The sequence below is a fragment of the Ceratina calcarata genome, unplaced genomic scaffold, assembly GCF_001652005.2.
Source record: "Ceratina calcarata isolate Rehan_Ccalc_2016 unplaced genomic scaffold, ASM165200v1 scaffold216, whole genome shotgun sequence".
Taxonomy (NCBI): Eukaryota; Metazoa; Arthropoda; class Insecta; order Hymenoptera; family Apidae; genus Ceratina; species Ceratina calcarata.
The window spans coordinates 269,269-289,688 of NW_017143331.1; the positions used below are offsets into that span (position 1 = coordinate 269,269).

Sequence of the window (20,420 nt, forward strand, 5' to 3'; positions counted from 1 at the left end):
TATATTTCGTCGCGAGCAGACTTTGCAATCCTTCTTAACTCCCGTTAGAACAGTATTCTTTTTTCTATTATTCACTTTCTATTATTATAATCTTTCGGCGCGACTGTCAAGTTCGAACTAATGTCGAAAGTGATGCACGGTTGTCGTTACAGACTAAGGTTCCGATACGAAAAACTTATCTCCATTTAAAGGAGTATCATTTTACACTTATAGGGTCTTATACACGCGTCGCCTGTCTCGCTAAAAGCGCCACAATAAAATTTAAGGTGAGATAAAGTCTTGGTGAGCGAGAGTCACCGCTCGAGTGCAAAGGGTTAACATTCCAATTGCCCCGATCTTACGTTACAGACGTAAACATCCTTATTCCTATGTTAATTTATATAAACATCCTTAATCCTATCTTAATTTATTTACACCCCACAATAGATTCGACGTAATACATTACATCGTAACGATATTATCTGTAATCTAGTTTCATACATGCATTGCGAACGGCTTAAGAATTTCTGACAGCGACTGAAGTTCGTAGCCAATCATGCTCGAAGTATTCAAACGAGGCAGCCAGTTCGCAGGGCAGACGTCGATCTGCGAGGTACGATTTCATCTGGGCGATGTCGCAGCGCGCCGACGATCGATCAAGCCCAGGTTCTTTACGATCGGTTCAAGACTGATCTAGCCTTCGGCTTCTTATCTCCGGTACAAGCTCCGCGCGAGAGCGAACCGACTACAAGTTCAATTTCCTGAAATCAAAGAATCTCGAGCAAATTCGAGCAGCTCGAGCACGACGAGAGGAGCTATCGATTCCAACGAAGATAGCACGTTATTCCCTGCCTTTCGACAATTTCACCCGTTAATTCTGTTTCGAATGTCAGCGTCAAGTACACTCGTAACTCTGTCTCACTCTCTCTCCATCCCCCATCGTTTAATTGATATCTCGATACGCTCTCGTTTATCACGGATACTTTCATTGAATAATCAACAATTAATTCTAATCGAATTTCTCGCGTTACAAGACGAAACTGAATTAAATACTCATTTTCTCTGCTTAAGCTGGCAACTAAATAATTGCGGATTTTGTTGATAGACTTCTTATTTAACCCATTCGCTGCCAAGCCTAAATTATATGAAGTCATTCCTATTGCCATTTATATTTTGAGTGCTATTGTTTACCAAAACCCTGTTATTTCTTGGTAAGAGCACATATATTATCATACATAATCATTTAGAAGCAGAAAACCAAAGACGAATATACTCGTCGTTGGCAATGGGCCTTCAAAAGAGCCTGCATGTTATAATATATTTAAAGCAGGACGAGTATACTCGTCCTGGCAATGCGTGACACCCTGCCAAAGACGAGTATACTCGTCCTTGGCAGCGAATGGGTTAAAATCCGCAATCACTTAGTTGCACAGTTAATATAATCGTCAATTTCTTATTAAAAAAATGACATTGTACGTTTATAACACGTTCGACTGACTTCTACAATTGACTAACGATGTAACAATTTTTAGCCTTAATTAGGAAACAACGCGTGGATTGTATCCATCGAGACCCTGGGATTAGGCTGCGGTTTCTCCGCGTTCGCATTCCGGTTTTAACCTCGCTGTTTCCACTCGCGCGATTCCATATACGCGTGCGGCCGCGGCGCGATCGATAGCCGCGGGCGCGTTTAATTAAACCCGCCGCGGGAGTCGTGAAATCGCTGCAAGAAACGCCTCCGGTAAACTGTTCGAGAAGAAGCAGCGGTGACTTCATCGATCATGCCCGCAATTGGAAAATCTCTCGAGTTATGGCCACTGCGTCGGTCGCTCTTCCTACGTTTCTTATGCCCGAGCATCTCAAATCATCTCATTTATACTTTCTCTCAGCGTAGGAAGTAATTTATCTACTTATCAGTAATCTGCTGATTTTTATATTAGAATCAATTTAATAAATCTAGAAATATTCTTGACTCGTGTTTAAATATTGTTTGAAATTATTTTAATAGAAAATTCAGTGCATTTTTTCACTGATTCCACACGGAATCGCAAGATTCCATTGAAACTCGTGATTTATTACTTGTTTTATATGATTTATTGGAATCTCCAATTATATCGGAACGACTTAACCTTGAGCCGAAAACGAGAACGAAAGTGATTCGACGTTTGCAACCTTTACCCGGGATTCCCTCCGTTCACCGTTGCGCAATCCCGCCCGCGAAAGCACGCGAATAGAATATTCATGGGTTAGCGAGGCGAGAACGGGATCTCTGACAGGCAACCTTTGAGGTGACGGACAAAGAAAAATGCTGTTGCAACTGGTTTCGGATCGAGATCAAACGCACTGACGTGATAATGTACTTAAACAATTTGCTATTCCTTTTTAAAGAATGCATTGCTTGTTATTTATCTAAATAAAAATATACTGTTTACTAATGTGTAATTTTCTTAATATCAAATTGAGATTTGCAATAATTAATAGGAAAATAGACATGCTTTCAGCAATGCATGAAGAATGAGAAATATTTGTTTCTATGAATATGAAATGTCAGAACATGCCAACTTGTCTTCTAGTATCTACAGCTTGGGACAATGATTCCTGGCTAGTTCTGACTTGTGTTGATTTCCCCTGGGGGATAAGATTAAAAAACAGTAATAAATCTATGTCTTTTTTTTCCAGTGCTCGATCTGGCGTTGATTTTTGCATAATTTTGACGTTTCAAAATGAGAACAATTTTAACAGAAAAATGGCATAAGACCTTATTTGTAGCTGACAACTAAAGCTATAAGTTCTGTACGAAACATTTTTCGCTTGGACGAAGAAAAAACTTTTGCACTAAACGATTTTATTAATTCATGAATGACGTTAGCAAAAAATGTTTTAAACAGAAGTTGTAGACACTGATGGACTCTACAAGAAAGATTCTATGAATTTTTCTTCTAATTTCGATATTTAATGAGTTAAGTATGATTATTTGGCATTTTATTGATGTTGACAAAATCCGACCATTCCACCGTCGAAATGGCGAACTTTTGGCCAATAATTTCGTTTTTCGCCAATAACTCATAAACCGTTGGGCCTACGAAAAAATCACAGAGAACCTTTTTTGTAGAGGACGATGAGATCTACAATTTCCATATAAAAGTTATTCGCTAGCATTTATAGTTTACGAGTTATTGACGAAAAACTAAAAAACAGTTTTTTGCAAATTACTCTTAAACTATTGACGCTAGCGAAGAATTTTTATACGGAAATTGTAGATCTCGTCGTCCTCTACAAAATGATCCTATAAAGTTCCCCCTAAGTCCATCCGTTTGGGAGTTATGGGCAAAAAACGAAAATTTCGAGAAATCTGAAGGGGTACCCCTTGAAAAATCTTGGAAAAATTGAAAAATTTTTTTTGGTCGAAATTTTGTAAAATGCTTCAAATAAAAGTGGTTTTTTTGCTAACTTCGATATTTAACGAGTCAACTATGATCATTGGCATTTTATTGACACTTACAAATTAACACTAGCCGGAACTGGCCAGCAATCATTGTTCCAAGTTGTACATCCAGATTAGACTTGAGATTCCATACTATATATTATTCCATAAATTCTATTCTATACATTAACGACACAATTTAATTTTTAACAATGAACGAAAACTACAGATCCATTATATTATAATTTATATAAAAGGAAATCCATAAAAGTGGCAAGAAATAAAATAGTAGAACGTACAGAGCAGTAAGAAAGTGGGAATCGCATGGCAGTTCGATTGTTCGTCCCGCAATTGTTCACGCGCGTAGAGGAAAGTAAATCGGTATTCGCGCTCCATCGCGGGGACGATTTCACGTGAAACAAAGTGCCGTTAACGGCGGGGAGTAGAAATCGTGAGAGATATTCGTCGCCTTAATTAACTACTGACTTACGTGACTCGGCGGCGCAGAGCACGCAAGAATGCGATCGCTTTCGAGCGTTCCTTTTGTTCGACTCCCGTTCCAAATACGAGTAAAGTAAGACAAAATTACTAGGAAAATAATAATGACCAGAAACGTTTCATCGCGAATTTATATCACTGTTTCTCCTTTATAAAAATTTGCCATCTAAATAAACTTGCGTGTTAAAGAAGGTTTTAAAGAGTGTCCGAAGTAGATACTTCGTTGCGACGTTTAATTAGCAAAGTCGGTGTTAATTTGTTAATTGTTACTCGTCGAGTCTTAACAACACTGTAATTTCATAAGAACTTTGAACGTCCTTGGACACTTAAAGAGCGGATAATTCCTGAACTAGTAAATAACATTTCTTTGAACGAATTCAACGCGCAAGGTTAAAAAGAATTGATCATTACGAAAGAGAGCTCACGGAATTAAGTGGCCGAAAAATTGCTACCTCTGCCTAAGAAACGAGATCGGTCCCGGGTCTCGGTTTTTCTCACGGCACGATTGAGAGTGAACCGTCGTTGCGTGAAACGCGAAGCCCTGCCGCTGCTGCTGCAGCGTCGTCGTCGTCGTCGTGACGAATTTCACGGCGAATAAAACGGCGCGGAAGGGAGAAAAGGGGGGCGAGGTCGCGAAAGAAAACGTTGAGAGATGAGGTCACCGGGTCGTGAACGACCGGAACGATTCGAAATTCATTTAACGCGAACGCGGCTGTGAGAAAGAATGGCAACGTGATCGGATCTCGAGCTGGAAATTGGGTTGACCCTCCTGTTTCGATGAATGTTTCATCCCCGGCCGAGTGGAAAGTCAACCCCTGTAAGCGGACCGTGAAAAGAGAACCGGCCGCTGGTGTGTCGTGATTTAGATGACACTTGTAAAGCCGGCATTGTTCGACCCTTTTTTGCCGCGGGAATTGGGGAGCGCATCCTATTTTGCAAATACCACGCTAACGACAGGAAATCAACGTAGAGGCCACGCTACGCCGAGTGATTTACAGCTTCCGGTACGATGCATCATCCAAAACCGGAATACCCAATCCAATGGAACCGAAATTCCTTGCCGATATAAGTTACATCGGTGTAAAAAAAAAGCTTCAAAAAAATCTCTAATTTTTTATTCGCGTTGAAACACGAAACTGAACAAACGAGACCTGGGCCGACGATAAATTCCTCGAAAATATTTCCGAAAAATGGTATCCCAAAAAAAAAAGAGGAACACGCAGAAAAAAAGAGGTGCACGGTGGATGGGTACAAATGACGTGCGATAAATGTTTTCAAGCGGCCAGCGATGCCGAAAGAACGCGGCAAGATAACAATCGTTCAATTTACGAGATCGAATACCGGTGTAAACTGCACCTACCCCGGCGCACGGATAAAGGGATTTCCATGGAAAAATATAGCGACTTGTTCCTCTGCACGCACGCATCCTGCGCACGGCTACGCGATACTTGGCTTAACAAAAGGGCTTGGCGTGATAAATCTCGTCGCGGCACCGACGGGGTTAAAAATTAACCCGGATGATGCCCGCATCCCGGTTGTTTATCACGATCCGCGTTTCGGTTTCAAAAGAGAAATTTTCATAACCTGCTCTAATAAACTCTGAAGCTAAAAACCTAAACCAAACTTCCACTACTTCAATTAATCAAATTTATTATTGCAATTATATGTATAAATAAATCGTTATTAACCCCTTGATATACAAATTAAATGGAACTTTACATACAAATTAAATGGAATAAATGACGAGTCAAACTCGTCATTGTATGTCAAAGGGTTAATTATTCTGAAAGTAGTTGAAATTTTCCTAATTTCATAATTCATGAAATACAATAAAGTGTTTATCCAATAATTAATGACTATTCATTTTAATGGATTAAAAAGCTCGAAATAACGGTGAAATGTGGCAAATGAAAATGCAATTGCCTGATCCAGTGGAAGCGGTCGAGGTTTTGAGAAGGGCACGGGGGTTATAGCTGCAATTGGTGCTCGCGCAACGGGTCAATTACAGCGAACGTTACGATGCAATGATACTCGAGGAAACCCACGAGCCGAACGCACACCCAACGTTAAATTATGCTCGGTATTGGTTACATTAGGAAGCCATTGTCGAGTCAGCCCGAATCCGTTGTCCGTGTAACCGGTTCCCGTCGAACCGAGGCCCGAACAAATCTCGATAATTAACCACGTTCAGATCCGTCGAGCATCATGCAATTTGAACTTGAATGAGCACGGTTGATAATTAGAAATTCATACAATCATTTCCTGAGAGCGATCATTATACCGCGACTCTATGTAACCGCATTTGAACAATTATACGAATTCCCAATGCAATTTCTCTGTTCAAAATGTGATAGTTTTAATAAATACAACCTATGATGTATGAATATTTTATTCAACAAGACTATAATGTTCGTTTCATCCTCTTTCTGATAGATAAGAATCATTTTCTTATGAACTCTTCAATTTCCTATAGTAAGCATCACATTGAGGAGAGCCTAAAGACAGTTTCCAAGGATCGTTTGAAATATATCCCCCCTGAAAGGAGATTGCTTACACGGGAAAGTTGGTTGAAATCGGCTTTGACCCGGGTACTTGGACAGAATAATCATCTGCTGGTTTCGTTTCGCGGCGAGCATGTAATAAGCCGTCCCGAGGGCAGTTCGGAGCACGTTCGAAAAACCGAGAGAGCAGAATTACGGGAAATTCGGAGAGCGAAGTCGAAACGGGTGGCTGGCGCGAAAAAGGGGGCGGAAAAGGGAACGACAGTACGGGCGCGGGTAACTTTTGATACCGATTGTATCGAGTGAACTCATCGAAACACAATTTCCAAGCTAATGGAACTGCGACGCTGGCTTTCTGCGCCTGGTGCTTTCGTTAGCCGCGGGTATTGTCCGGGAGGACCGAAAACTCCGAGACAGAGACAATAATGGACGTCCAGATTTGCATTCATTAATTAACGTGGCTCGACATTAATGCCGACCGAATTAGAACCTTCGTCGCAGATTTTACTACGCGCTTAATAACGGCGGAAAAATGGAAAAGTTCATCAGTAATCCACTATTTCTGTTCGTCAAATAAATAACAAATTTAATAATAGCTTTCATCCAACTTTTACGTAGCGACGAACTAATTGAAACGTGGAGGGTTAAAATAGAGAAAAATCGGACCATGAATGAACACACACGGTGTAGCGAACTCCAAGAGCCGAAAAGAGTTCTCGAGTTCGGCCAAAGGTCCGACGGTTGCAAAGTCGCGAAAAGTGACAAGAGGGTGCAGAAGGACGCGCCGTCTGCCCAGCCTTAGGGTGAACTTCAAAGTTAGACTAGACTCTCGCGGCACGAGAGGACTGATTAACCGAGCTATGTACCAAATTTCACGCGGACAGAGTTGAACCGAAATGGAGTTTCGCTCACATAATTATGTATAAAATAGTTCACTAATTATATTATAGTAAAATAAATACTGTTGTCACATTTAATTATCGCATGAAATTCCGTCAATTTCTGTAACAAATATTTAAAAAACAGCAAGATGTAACATTTTGATAATCAAAGCCTCTTTCACTTCGCTCTCGTCCTATTTCTCTTAAAATAACGATTTCATTCAGAGGAAATGTATAACGCGGGACAATTCCACGGGGAAGAATTAACGAGTGCTGCAGCTAATTCATACGTAGCCATGGAAGAATTAACGCCATTAGCCGGTGGAACGCAGTGACTGCAGCCACGACAGATGGCCCAGGCGAGAGAGAAAAGTACGATTAAACCGGGCGACGTCTGCCTTAATTAGTCCAGATTTTGCTCTTGGACCGGCGGCGCTGTTCCGAAGAACACCGAAATCGTTTCGATCCCCCGGTCTGTTCTAATAAAGTCCATGTACAACCGTTCCCTGCGAAATCTCCGTCCCGCTCAATCCGCTGAATTCGTCGAACAGAATAGAAGGAAAAAGGACATGGACAGATCTTTGTCGCAGTGCTCGCAAGCCATTTGGATTCCCTCTGGCAGATAACGCTTCGCGAGTTGTATAGCTCCTATTTAAAGCTGCACTGAATCACGGCCTTTGTAAAGTTTATTTCTAGCAGCGGAACGAGACAATCGGGAAGAAAAGAAGTTGCGCAAGCTTTTCGGAATCTGGAGCAAACCCCCGACAAAATGCTTTTCAAAACAGGGATCTGCTCGGCTGAGAATCGTCGATTGTCATCAGGGGGACAATATGAATACTGTAACGGCGACGCGTTTTGCCAATTAAATAATTGTAGGATCGCCTCGTGCGTTCCGTCCTCCGGCGAGCGAACCTAACAGAAGCGACGCAAATGGAACAAAGGTCAAGTACCCCGGTGTCCCGGTTCTTTCTGGCGACCGCGGAACAGTAAAACACGCGAGACTGATAATTGGCACCGATCCTGCAGCCGTGGAACTCGCACGAGATCAAAGCTGCACTAAACTCGTCCAAGAAAAAATAACAATGTAACTAATGTGTATATTTAAAACACATATTTAGTATTACATACAATTATTAATATTTGATCAAGCGTGTAAATATAATTTCTTCTCGTTTCACGCGATATGTACGATTTCCTTCACTGCACTTTTATCGAATCTTGAAACACGAATCACGATAGCTTTATCTTGCAATATCGTTTCAATACACGTTGTCGCTGTTGCGTAACGATAAAAGCTTCCCAGTGAATAAATACGAGACGCGTAACACGCGGCTGACAACGAGAATTTCTTAAAACTATATAAAACAGAGATTTTCTTTCTAGTTTGCATTTTTGTCAAATAATCGAATCCGAACTGCTCGAGAGTAATTAATCACTGTTTTGCTACAAGCGTCGCCAGGACGTATTGTTAATGAACTAGTGTACCAGCTTCCGAGTGACCGTACAAAATCCTATTTTCGTCAGCGATTCCCGATGAACGGGAGCAATTTCATCAGGTCCCCTGTCTCGAGCAGGAACGCGAATACGTTCCCGTGTCTGACGTCTGGCTGAAACGCGATGTGCAAACACGCGTCTATACACGCGCCTACGTGTCTACCACCGCGTCGGGGCTATTACTTATTACCGAGCCCGGCCCGGAGACATTAATCACGGTTATTCTTGCGGAGTCATGGCCCCGTGTCCGAATCGCTTTGCCCAAAGCGAACGTGAATGCGAGTAGCTAGTATGATTAAGAAATAGGAAATGGGAATCCAGTCTTTTGAGCATGGCACAAAGATAATTGTTATTCGTAGAACAAGTTTGCAATTCTCTTTGTTCGCAGGAAATGACAAAATAATAATGTGTCCAACAATTCGAGGTAAAAATTGCATAATTAAACCGTGTGAGATATAAAAATCTGTTTGAGAGCGGGAATTAAAACTGATTACTATGGTGAACGCGACGCCTCACGTAGTCACGATCCTGTCAATCAGCGGCGAAGCGGTTGGCCGTCGTAGCCAATACCGGAGGAATAAACAAAAACGCCGCGACGAACAGGCTCGAGCACGAGCAGGACGAGGGACAGTCGGTCTGGTGTGAAGTCACGAGACGGAGCTTAGAGATCATACGAATCATTTTGTTAAATATTCTCCATTTTGTTCTTAAATAAATATTAATCGAAAGGAGCTAACAATGGCGGTAAGGGACTCGTTCTAAGGCTACTGTCGATGAGACACGTAACTGTGTATATCGTCGTTCAAACATGGCCACGGTGTTCATCCGACATTGCCAGGCTTCTGGCGATTCTCCCCGACACTTCTGGCGACAGCACGCGGAAATTAAAGCACGTAAAAACAGTGTACGACGAGCGAGAGAGGGAGAGATTGAAAAAGAGGGACGCTGCGTGGTTCATTTGTGGCGACAACGAGATGAGACGCGAGCATTCATTCAATAGAAAGCACTCGTACAATGGTCGCACAATACGTCATAAAATAAATCACGTGATATAATAAATTCTACATGATATGATACATTTGATATCGTTGATAAAATTATTTATGAAAATATCGGGAAATTACAATTTGTTTGCCGGTACGGCTGTACGTTTTATAATATGACTGAAGATTTATGAGCGAGGCTGTATTTATGGATTATGGTATCAAGACCCAGATTGCGTGCTTTTGGTTAAAAGCCAAGTTCTTAAAAGTACGAAATTTAGTTGGCTTTTAACCACATCTATGTACGAATTCATATAACGTCAAATGCTGAAGTATAATAAATCTACAGTTGCATTGTTTAATTAAAACAAACGAAATACCTGAAATACCTTATTTAAACTGATAAATGTTTTACTCTGTATGAAAATCTACAGCTTAATGAGAAATAGTTGCAGAATGTTTAAATCATAACGTCGAAGAATTCTGACGTTGGCAGTTGGGATCGAAGCAATTAAATTTTTCCAACGAACGTAATTAATCTCGAACATGTTCGCCGTGTCCGGGACAAACCAACAAATAAACCGATTAACTGTTTGTAGAAACTTAGCTTTTCAGGAGGCTAATGCAGCCGGAAGACTATTAACGGGTATGAAAGGGACGGGACCGTTCGTACATAAACGGAAGTTCCAAGTTTCCCGGGAATAGGGACACAAACTGGAAGGAACAACTAATCGATACCGAAACGAACGTTGATGCGAGCGTTTATCACCGAAATTGAGGGACCAGGTATTATTAATTTAACACTACGTAGCCGCATCTTCCATTTCCTTTTTTCTTTAAACCATAAATCCACAAGTAAACTGAACCACTCAACGATTTCAATCAAATTCGCTCTTGATATAAAAAATAATCGACAGATACTTTTATATCGACTCTCATCTCTTCTGAAGTGCGAAAATCACCCCTCGATTGCAAACAGTGAGTCGGGCAGAATCGATAAAAATTTTCAACGAATGAAAACCCTTTCGAGAGCTTTTGGAGTAGCAGAAGCGGAATCAAATGTACATCGTTTTAATTTATATTATTTATTTTAAAATCTGATATCAACAACGATATTAAAGAGACTTCGATGGCTGGACAGCTGCGTCCGGCAATGATCCACTTCGGTGACGAAGTGGCCGTTAGAAAGCGCGTTAGGCAAATCGATCAGCGTTTCGGAGTCCGCGCTGAAAGCGAATTTAAATGGTCACCGGGATCGTTCGCGTATAATACACGGCTGGCCAGTCCTCGCCGGTAATTACACGCGACCAATTATGCAGTCCCAGGATTATTTAACGCGACCCCGAGTTTAAACCCTGTCCCGCATCTTCTCTATCGCGTTTGCGAGCTTTCAGGTGCAAACGTATTTACAGGGGATAAAGCGAAATGGATTTGCCGACGAGCACGCGGAGCTCTGGCCTACGACTCTCAGCCCTACAAATTCTAGCGACGCGACGCACCGTTTTTTAAACCGAAAAACAAACAGAAGAAGATTGTTATTCGATTCCGTGGAAGCTCGATTTGGAGGCCGTGGACAGACAAAATGGAAACGAAACGCGTGTGGCAAACAGAGAAGCCAACCATTATCCGACGTCTCTGTATAAAGAGGTTTCCCGAAATCCGCGAGCTAGCTAATTAGTGGACGCGATTCGAGCCGCGGTTCAACTCGCTTTTTGCACTATTTAGGATTGCGAAATGTGTAGCCTAACGAAACGTTGGTAGAGCGTAATTAGAAAAAGAGAGCTTATAAACATTGTATAATAAATGATTAACAATTCTGTCAGAGTTTTAGTTTAAACAACGTGATCAAAGTCCGTCTAACAATGTCATCAACGTCGATGACTCTATTCGTTCATTAATTTATTGTATGATTTATTACACAGTTAACGTATGATCTTTTATGTTCGATAATAATTCATTCGATTGTACTTCACACCTGAGGAACGCGCTAAACCGCGTGCGCAACACGCTGATGAATTCGCGTTGCTTTCTAATGGCTTCACCGATTAATGAACAACGAGCGAGAGGAGCGCGCGCGTGGTACGGAGTGTGCGGCGAATCGGCAAATTGCTTTTGGAAATTCGACCGAAACGTGTAGCTACACATGCGAACGAACGTTCTACATAAAAGGCTACGGCGCGAGATAGGATGCATAATTAATTTTTAGATCACTTTAATATTACTAAACTGCATGCTAATGAAACATTATCATAAATACGTCAATGATGTAAAATAGTAATTGACAAATAAGCTTACAATGTAATACTTAAAACGATGAATTATTATTTATAATTAAATAAATGATTTATTCTAGCCTTATCGGCCTAAGAATAGGACTTGGTTTACAATTTATAACCTAACTCACACGTTCTTGCATACTATGTCACCCTTCGTACATTTCTAGTATCTTAACTAAATATTAACTCATATAGCTATATAACATGAATAGAAATAAACATTATAATAACATTCTAAGAGTACAACTTAAACAAATTAAATACAAAGTAAACAAAACATAATCTTTCTTTGGCGTAAAATCACATTCATCCATCCATATTGCACCCAAATACATAACTGTGTTCATAAGCCTTGTCGTTCTCTCTCTTTTAACTTCTTGTCCAGCATTCTTAACCAATTTACCACACGTTCATCCCCGTTTCCATCTAATATTTCCCTAATCGAACATTCTCCTCTCACCAATTCCTCGCAATCCTCCAACCAGTGCTTAAACGTTGCCCGTCCTCTCCCACAAATTTTACACATCCTTTTCTCCTCATCTAGCCAGTATCTATTATACGATTCCACATTGCCACATCTCGCCCTCGCTATTAACTTACTACTATTGCTCTTAGCTTCTTTTACTAGATATTCTGGTACTGTATAACTTACAATGTATTTGTATTTCTTATTATATCTTGCCTCTTTAATCTTCATTGCACGTTCTTGATCTTGCACCTTCCTATCCCTGTCTGTCAGAACCATTATTACGTCTTCTCCACTGTTTGATGAATTATTATTAATTTATACTTATTTCTGCATCAATTCGAATTGTATGAAACACATAATTATTCGAATAAATACTAACTATAATTAAAGGACATAATCGAAGTAGTTTATTACATCCCTTAAATTCCCAGTTCCTTTGAAACCGTATTAAAATTAATAAAGATAAGGATTGACTAATTTTTGGTAAATATTTTTAAACTCTGTTAAAAGTCTTGAGAACGGATGATTGAAACGAGCCGTGGAAAAGATTTTTATTACCGCCGGCTAACAATCTCCGGTGGAGATTAAAGTCGATTCCTTTGAAAATTTGCCCGCATCATATTGCGTTCCCGTTCCGATGGAGAAATATTGAAAGCCAATTGCTCGTTCCGTCGTCCAATAAACGGGCATTCTTTAAAAAGAAATACTTACAATCGTCGGATATAACGTGGGGTTAGATGGAATCGATGGACGGAAATTAAAGATCGTCTAGCAACGAACGGATAAAAGCTATACAAGAACGTCCGTTATTCGATCTTTCGTTTTCCCACGTGGTTCGCGTTTGCATACGCTGGCCCGTTAAAACATTTATGAACGCTTTGGAAATTGTCATCGAGTAACGAGCTTCGATATCTTTGCATCATTTGTCAATAGATACTTCAACTGGAATGAAAATTTGATACAATTTTTCCGACGTATTCATCATTTCTTTTACTGATCGATTTCAATATTTCATATATCATTCGTTCGATGTATCAAATAATGAATGGATAATAAAAATAATGTAATATAGGAAGCATTAATAAAACCGGATTTCGTTCTAGCGTTTGTTGGATTTACGCGAGGGCAAACAAACACCGGCGCGTAGGTGGCGAGTGAAAAAATATCGGTGAACCATTTGTTAACAAGCGCACGTGCGTATTTTGTTCTGGCGAAGCGTTCTAATTTTTTGTCGGGATTTCGCCCCGCGGTCCGAGAGAAGCCTGTCCAGAAATTTTAACCGGCCATCGACGTCGCTCCTGCCATCAACTTGTCACTTGTTTTACGAGCGTTCGCCCGGTAATGCCTTTACTCCGTGCCTTGGGACTATTTTTAATATTTCACAACCCGGCAGGAGTTTCGCCGTAGTTCCAGCTTTTAAATTAAATTTTTTAAAATGACGTAAGGCAACAAGAATTAAATTAACCCGGCCAACGTGTTGCAAATAGTTTTCCCAACAAAACGTTATCGAACATTTAATACAGGCGTTACGGATAATTTTAAATAGAAATGGAATATTGATAGGAATTTAATACTGCAACCAGTGATCCTATTTATATACGAGATGTTATGACGAGCGATTATGAGAGACGAGATAAATCTGACTCGAGGTTAAGCTGATAACTGTTACGTACACGAGACATAATAACTTTACAAAGAATTGCGAATTAATTACGTTGAGAAAAATCTGCGATTTCCTGTCAATTTTCCCCGAAAATTTCGGACAAAACTCGAGTGTCCCAAATGCAATCGTCGGGACTCGACGAGGCGATTCTGGGTTTAACGGCCGAGTCGTTAACTGCAGGATCGCGCCGATTAGTTCGCTCCATTAGAGCATCGACGATTAACGCGCCGCGGAAAATCGCGGTCGGACGCGAAGATTCACGTGGTTCTCGAATCGAGCTCAGGTTTTCAACGCGTTCGCCGAGAGAAAAGGAACGGTAGGGAGCCTTTACAGCCGATCGTAAAAGTGGATCAACCGCGATTTCGTTATCCGCTCGAACGGAGAATGGACGCGAGTGATTTTACAACGGCAGTGTTACGTCTTGTCTGATAGAAAACATGGGATTACCTCGCGCGTCGCGTTTTACTTGGCCAACGGAATTTAATCCATAGAGTCAGTATAGATAGAGTAGGCAAAACATAGGCGCGCATGTAAGTGGAAACATCACATCGATAGAAAGAGAGAAAAAACGAACTTGGTATTATTATTTCTTCTCTGTTTCGTCGTGAGAGAAAGATAGCACCACCAAATCCAATTTCCTTTCTCTTTTTATTCACCGGACGCCTACCTACCGGGCTTGCCTACTCTATCTATACTAACTCTATGATTTAATCGATAGTCAAATAAAACAAATTCTAGAAACTGATATAAACTTATTACTTCACGTTATTAAGTTGATCGATTAGTGCATTGAGCTATATAAAATATCTGGAGTGTGCGCGGCTGTCAAAAGTCGTAAGATAAAAGAGTAGCGACGATGCTCCAAGGAGCGAGAAGCTATAGGGGATCTCTATCCTTCTTTTTATATTCTCTCTCTCTATTTGTATTATCTTGTAGTAAATTTAACTATCGTGGGGATAGAAGTTCAGTATTCTATCGAATCACTTGAATTTATAACACTGTCAATCACTCGACATATACGCGTCCGAGTTCAGGTTCAGAAAACATGCATTATACACCTAGAAAGAGAAAGAGATTCCTTTACGGTTCCTCTTTGTCGACGAACGTACCCCCCCATTCGTTCACACTCCAGATGTTTTATATAGCTCAATGGTTCTCTGATTAGAAATTAGAACCGAGAGAAAATAAATGATTCAATATCGACAAAGTTGGATAATTTCAGACCTGATAATCTGAAATTCACGGGCAGAGCTTGAATGTTGCAGTTCCGATTCCATTTTCAGCGACAATATCGTACTTGCACTCGTCGCGCTTTAACGAAGCATTAAATCAGTAACACGACTTCGAACTCACCGATAATAATCCTAATACGTAACTGCGAGCGAGTTCCCGGTGAAATAAAACCGTGAGTCGCGCGCGTAGTTTCGCGTTTTATGGTTCCAGTCGCGTCACTCGCGCGAGAATTTACAAGCAACCTGTCGATGACCGAACAAATTATCTCGCGTTACCGTTAACGACGATAGTTACTACCGACGGACTCGTGGATCGAGAGGACGTTCTCGATAACGGGTCACTCTAATTCGGCTTTCACCTCGACGCGTAACGGGCATACCGATTGCGTCCGTTCGTTTCTCGTAGCCGACGGCAGATTCCTACGATCGGAATCTAGATCGGCGATGACTGTGCCGATGTCTATATATAAAATTGAAAAGTGAAATCATAGAGAAAGGAACGATCTCTAATTCGAGATAGGTTCTTGTACGTTCCTCCGACGCAAACGTACATTCTTTTCTCTGCTTAATTATGCGACCTCGTTTCCAATTCAAAGGAAAACAACTGATGAAAAATTCTAGGATACGTAAATACACATAATGAAACGGTGTTAAAAACTTGCTTGTCATAGACGTCGAACCAACTTTCTTGAATTAGCATAATTTCTGTTCACGTGAAATAATCGAGGAGACAATTTCCTGTCGCATTGATCTGATCATGCAAATTATCAATGTCATGTTACTGAAATACATTCTATATGTATCTCTTATGTCATAAATCGCTCTCTGATAAAATCAACGAATGTCACGTAACATTTGATGAAATTTCTTAACTCTATATAATTCACGCTATATAATTTCATAAACTGTGAGTAAAACGAATAAAAAAACAGTCTAGCCAATTCGAGTTTATATATCGGTGTAATAACGGGGTGGCATTTTGTCGGGGGAGGGACGTTGAAATATCCGCGGCACGGCGCGACCACGACACGGAATCAGAAAATTGCGAGACGATAAATCAGAGAAAAAAGTTGCGGTGTATGAAACGCCGATCGTCGATACGTAAAAGCGGTTTTAATATTGCGGTCGAAATACGGCTAATAACTAAAATCGACTTTCTTGCTCGTTTTTTTTTTTTTCCCACCAAAAACGTTCAAACAAAATGCACGAAAAACGAACGAACACTCGCGCCGGTTAATTAACGATCTCCATGGAGCTCTTCACTTATTCATGAAATATTCGTGTAACTCGTTAAATATGGTAGCGCAAGAAACGTGTACGTATTTACAGTGAACGAGGGACTTAATCAAGCTATGCGAGCTTTTAATTACGCCAGCTCAATTTTTGTCCTAATCCGCGTTGTTAGCTTCATAAGTACAGAGCAGATACATTTTCACTTGTTCGCGTTTCTACGTCAATTTATCAAATATTATCAGTAAACTTTTGTAAATCGACTCCACGTTTCAATCTCCTAGAAACAAAATTGTGCTGGACAAATATAACAGTTGTTTTACACTATTTTCGTCAAAAGACACCTTTTGAAATGTTCGCTTAAAATTGTTATCATTAGTTTAATCATTTTTCCTCGATTTAATTAATTAATTTAACAGCCAGTATAGGGAAAGTCAAAAATTTAATTGAGGAAGAAGTAATTAACTAATGATACTAATTTTAAATAAAAATTTCAAGAAGTGTATTTTGACACCGATAGAAATAGTGTCAACAGTTAAATCGCGTCTGCACTTTTAAATTTGATCACTGCTTGTTGCAATCAGAATGAAGAGAGGGCATAAAATATTCTGCAGCTATACGCGAAATCGCGAGACCCCACGTGGCGTCCATCGGGTCAAAAATAATCCCGACTGAGATTTCCATGCTTTATTCACCAGTTGCTTGGAAATTGCGCGCAGATCTACGTGCACGTGCCACGCTCGCCCATTCACGAGACCGTAAACACGTCCGTCAATCTTTGGAGCCCCCGTGCCACATTAATCAATGCACACGGCGTAAACGGTGTTTCCAGTACTGATGCGAGTGACGCCTCGTTCTATACTTCAGAAACCCGGCGCCAATAGCAAATTTCAGTACAGGAGAAACAGGATAAAAATATGGTTCTTCAAATGCAGGAATAAAATAGAAGATATAAATGGAGTATATATACACACTTTCTCTGAAGAGATTCGAGCACTAATGCAAGAGGCACCTCATTCTATATACCAGAAAACCTGGCGCCAGTAGGAAATCTCAGTAAAGGAGGAACAGGGTGAAAATATGTTTCTTCTACTGGAGAAATAAAATACATGAAATAATTGCGGAGTGTGTACAGATTCTTTCAAGAGATTCGAAAGCTCTTCAAGTAACAATCTGTTAAGCAGCTTAACGTATTTCCATGTCAACGATAATTCCCGCCGCCAAGCCAAGCGTTTAATGACTTCCGAAGCACGGCTTCGCCATTTAACCGTGGCGCAAGACAAATATCTGTTAGCAGAGCAACTCGGTGGAAGGATCACTTTCCCTTTTTTTTGCAGCTCACGCAAGCTTAGTTGCTGTATTTACCGGGAGAAGGAGAAAAGAAGCGAACTGAATAAGATCGAAAGAAGACTAGGCATTACGAAACAAAAGTAATTCCGTCGTATCGTCACAAGAAAACGACCTTTATTATATCATAACGAATAACAAAAGTGTCGCGCGGGGATCGATTTATTTTATGTGTACACGATAAATACGCGAATAAATAAACGTAGTCCTGTTGATAATAAATATTGGAAATTGAGAACGGTGATAATACAAAAAGTTATTGACACGCAGATTCATGGTCAAATAAAATAATTATGATATCGTTTATTCTTTTATTCCCAGTAAAAAAGAGACAATGGTCGGTATTCAGAGTCGTTGCTTATTCTTAAGATCGTCTTAAGCATTTGCTTAAATCCCTGTTCCCTATACAAGATAAGGACTGGAAATATGGGATAGAAAATTCTTAAGACGATCTTAAGAACAAACAATGACTCTGAATACTGGCCAATATGCTGCCTATTATGAACAGCAGAGAATTCGATCTGACTACATTCGACTAAAGTGATAATACAAAAAATTTCGAGATCGAAGTTATAACGTTTCTCAACTTTTTTGACGAGTATTGCAATAACACTGAACAAGGCGTATTCGCAAATATTCGCCGGCGTTATTACAGATCTAACGGTGCGCGTTCCGGTCGCCGAGTTCTCGGCACGGGCCATTGGAATTGTTTGCAAAGCCGCACAACACCAGCGATCGTTGCCTGCTAATAAGGGCAATAACGCGGACCAGATTCCGGGCTGCACACGCCGCCGCCCGTTATTCACCGGCCGTTTAACAACCCGTTCGCCGTAATGCTACTTCGCAGCAGCCGTTACGTTTAACCGTGAACTCGTCGTCGTTGTTCGATCCCCGCGTGACACGTGAACTGGATCACGTGATTGCACGTTCCAGATTCATACGTGGAGTGACCAGAGAGGCGAGAAACCGGATTTTTATTCCGGCCGCGATTCAATCGAACGCCGATACACATGCGTGTACGCGGCTGCTTAACGAGTCAATGAACGCTAGACGGATCGAGAATGGTATCGTAACTGAGGAATGTGCTCCTCGTTATCACCAGCAAACGACTGCCTACTTTGACAATAAGATTGATCCATCCTCCTAATTAAACAAATGCGTTTACTAAATACTCAGAAAGAATGTTAAACCTTCCACATAATGTATGACCAAAAATAAAAAACTGATACACTATATGGAGACCAGAATTAAATAATTCTATGCCTGCACGCTACACATAGTGTAAACACAGACGGCCTTGCACGTACATACGTGATTTACCGATTAAACAAAGAACACTAATAGCTCTGTCCGTACGTCTTAAAGACTATGGGCTAAGCGACAATGGACTGATTCATGAATTGGAATCAATACTACGTTCTAATATCGCGTTACGAATATACATGTGCAAACTTCGTTATTCTGTAACCCCGTCCCCATGATATCATCAACTAGAAGCTGTACTTACAATATTATTCTGAAAGCTCGTGTGAAAAAGAGCGGATCTGCGGTTTAGCCCAGCGTGGCCGTGTCAAGGTCGCCCGAATTCGAGCAACGTGGGACAAAGGGTGATTCACACGTTCCGCTGCTCACCCCGATCGGAGCGGCAGCGTGTACACACTTACAGCGTTCGCGCACATGGCGTCGACGCACCGCGTTTTTGATAAACGGTTATCGAAAAAATGATGACTTAACGTGCGTACGTACCTTGGTGTCCCTTGACGTGTGGTAGTAGTAAACAAAGGCGAACATCCACGCGCATGACAGCAGCAACACAATTTTCACATTTCGCCGCATCTCTGCTACCGTCTCGTTCTCGCCCCCTACGGCCTCTTGGTCGGGTGTTCGCGCGTCGATAGACTCTATGAAACGAGCCTCGTTCGGCACGCGTTACGCACGTCCACGCACGATCCCGGCTGCGTTTCGGTTCCCAGAGAAACGTAGCACGCACACCCGCGGCCGAGAACGCACCGTGACACCGCGGACAAACACCACCAACGCGAACGAACCGGCAGCCGAAGCCATACTGTCTGGCCTCCGAGGAGAACGGCGGACGCTCCGTGCCGAACGCGACCCGTGACTCCGAGTCCCTACGCTAGGTAGCGCTGCGCGCTTGGGCGCCGAATTTCAACTGCGGATTTCAATTTCAAGCGTCGCGACGAACCGGCGTCACATGCTGACCTCTATGCGCGACGTTCACAGATTTTCGAATATTTAATTCAGTTTTCCGAAACTCGTTTTAACTAAAGCGTTTTGTATATTTTGGTATGAAATTAAAGCTAGTATAGAGTAATTTCTGATTTATATTAGGATTTAGTTGAAATCGAAATGTAAAACTGTAAATCAATAAATTCCTGAATAAAATTTTAATTGTAATCTTAATTTTATTGTATCATTGTACCTT

At 41.1% G+C, this 20,420-nt stretch overlaps 1 protein-coding gene across 1 annotated transcript in view; it reads right to left on the minus strand.

Moving 5' to 3' along the window:
• The window catches only part of Pgant2 (polypeptide N-acetylgalactosaminyltransferase 2), a 185,927-nt gene extending 165,878 nt beyond the window's left edge, over positions 1 to 20,049 (minus strand). Inside the window, exon 1 of the mRNA XM_018020110.2 lies at positions 19,724 to 20,049. Within this exon, the coding sequence (XP_017875599.1) occupies positions 19,724 to 19,813 (90 nt within the window). The 5' untranslated portion in view covers positions 19,814 to 20,049. The remainder of the gene's footprint in view (positions 1 to 19,723) is intronic.
• Between the last annotated feature and the right edge of the window lie 371 nt (positions 20,050 to 20,420).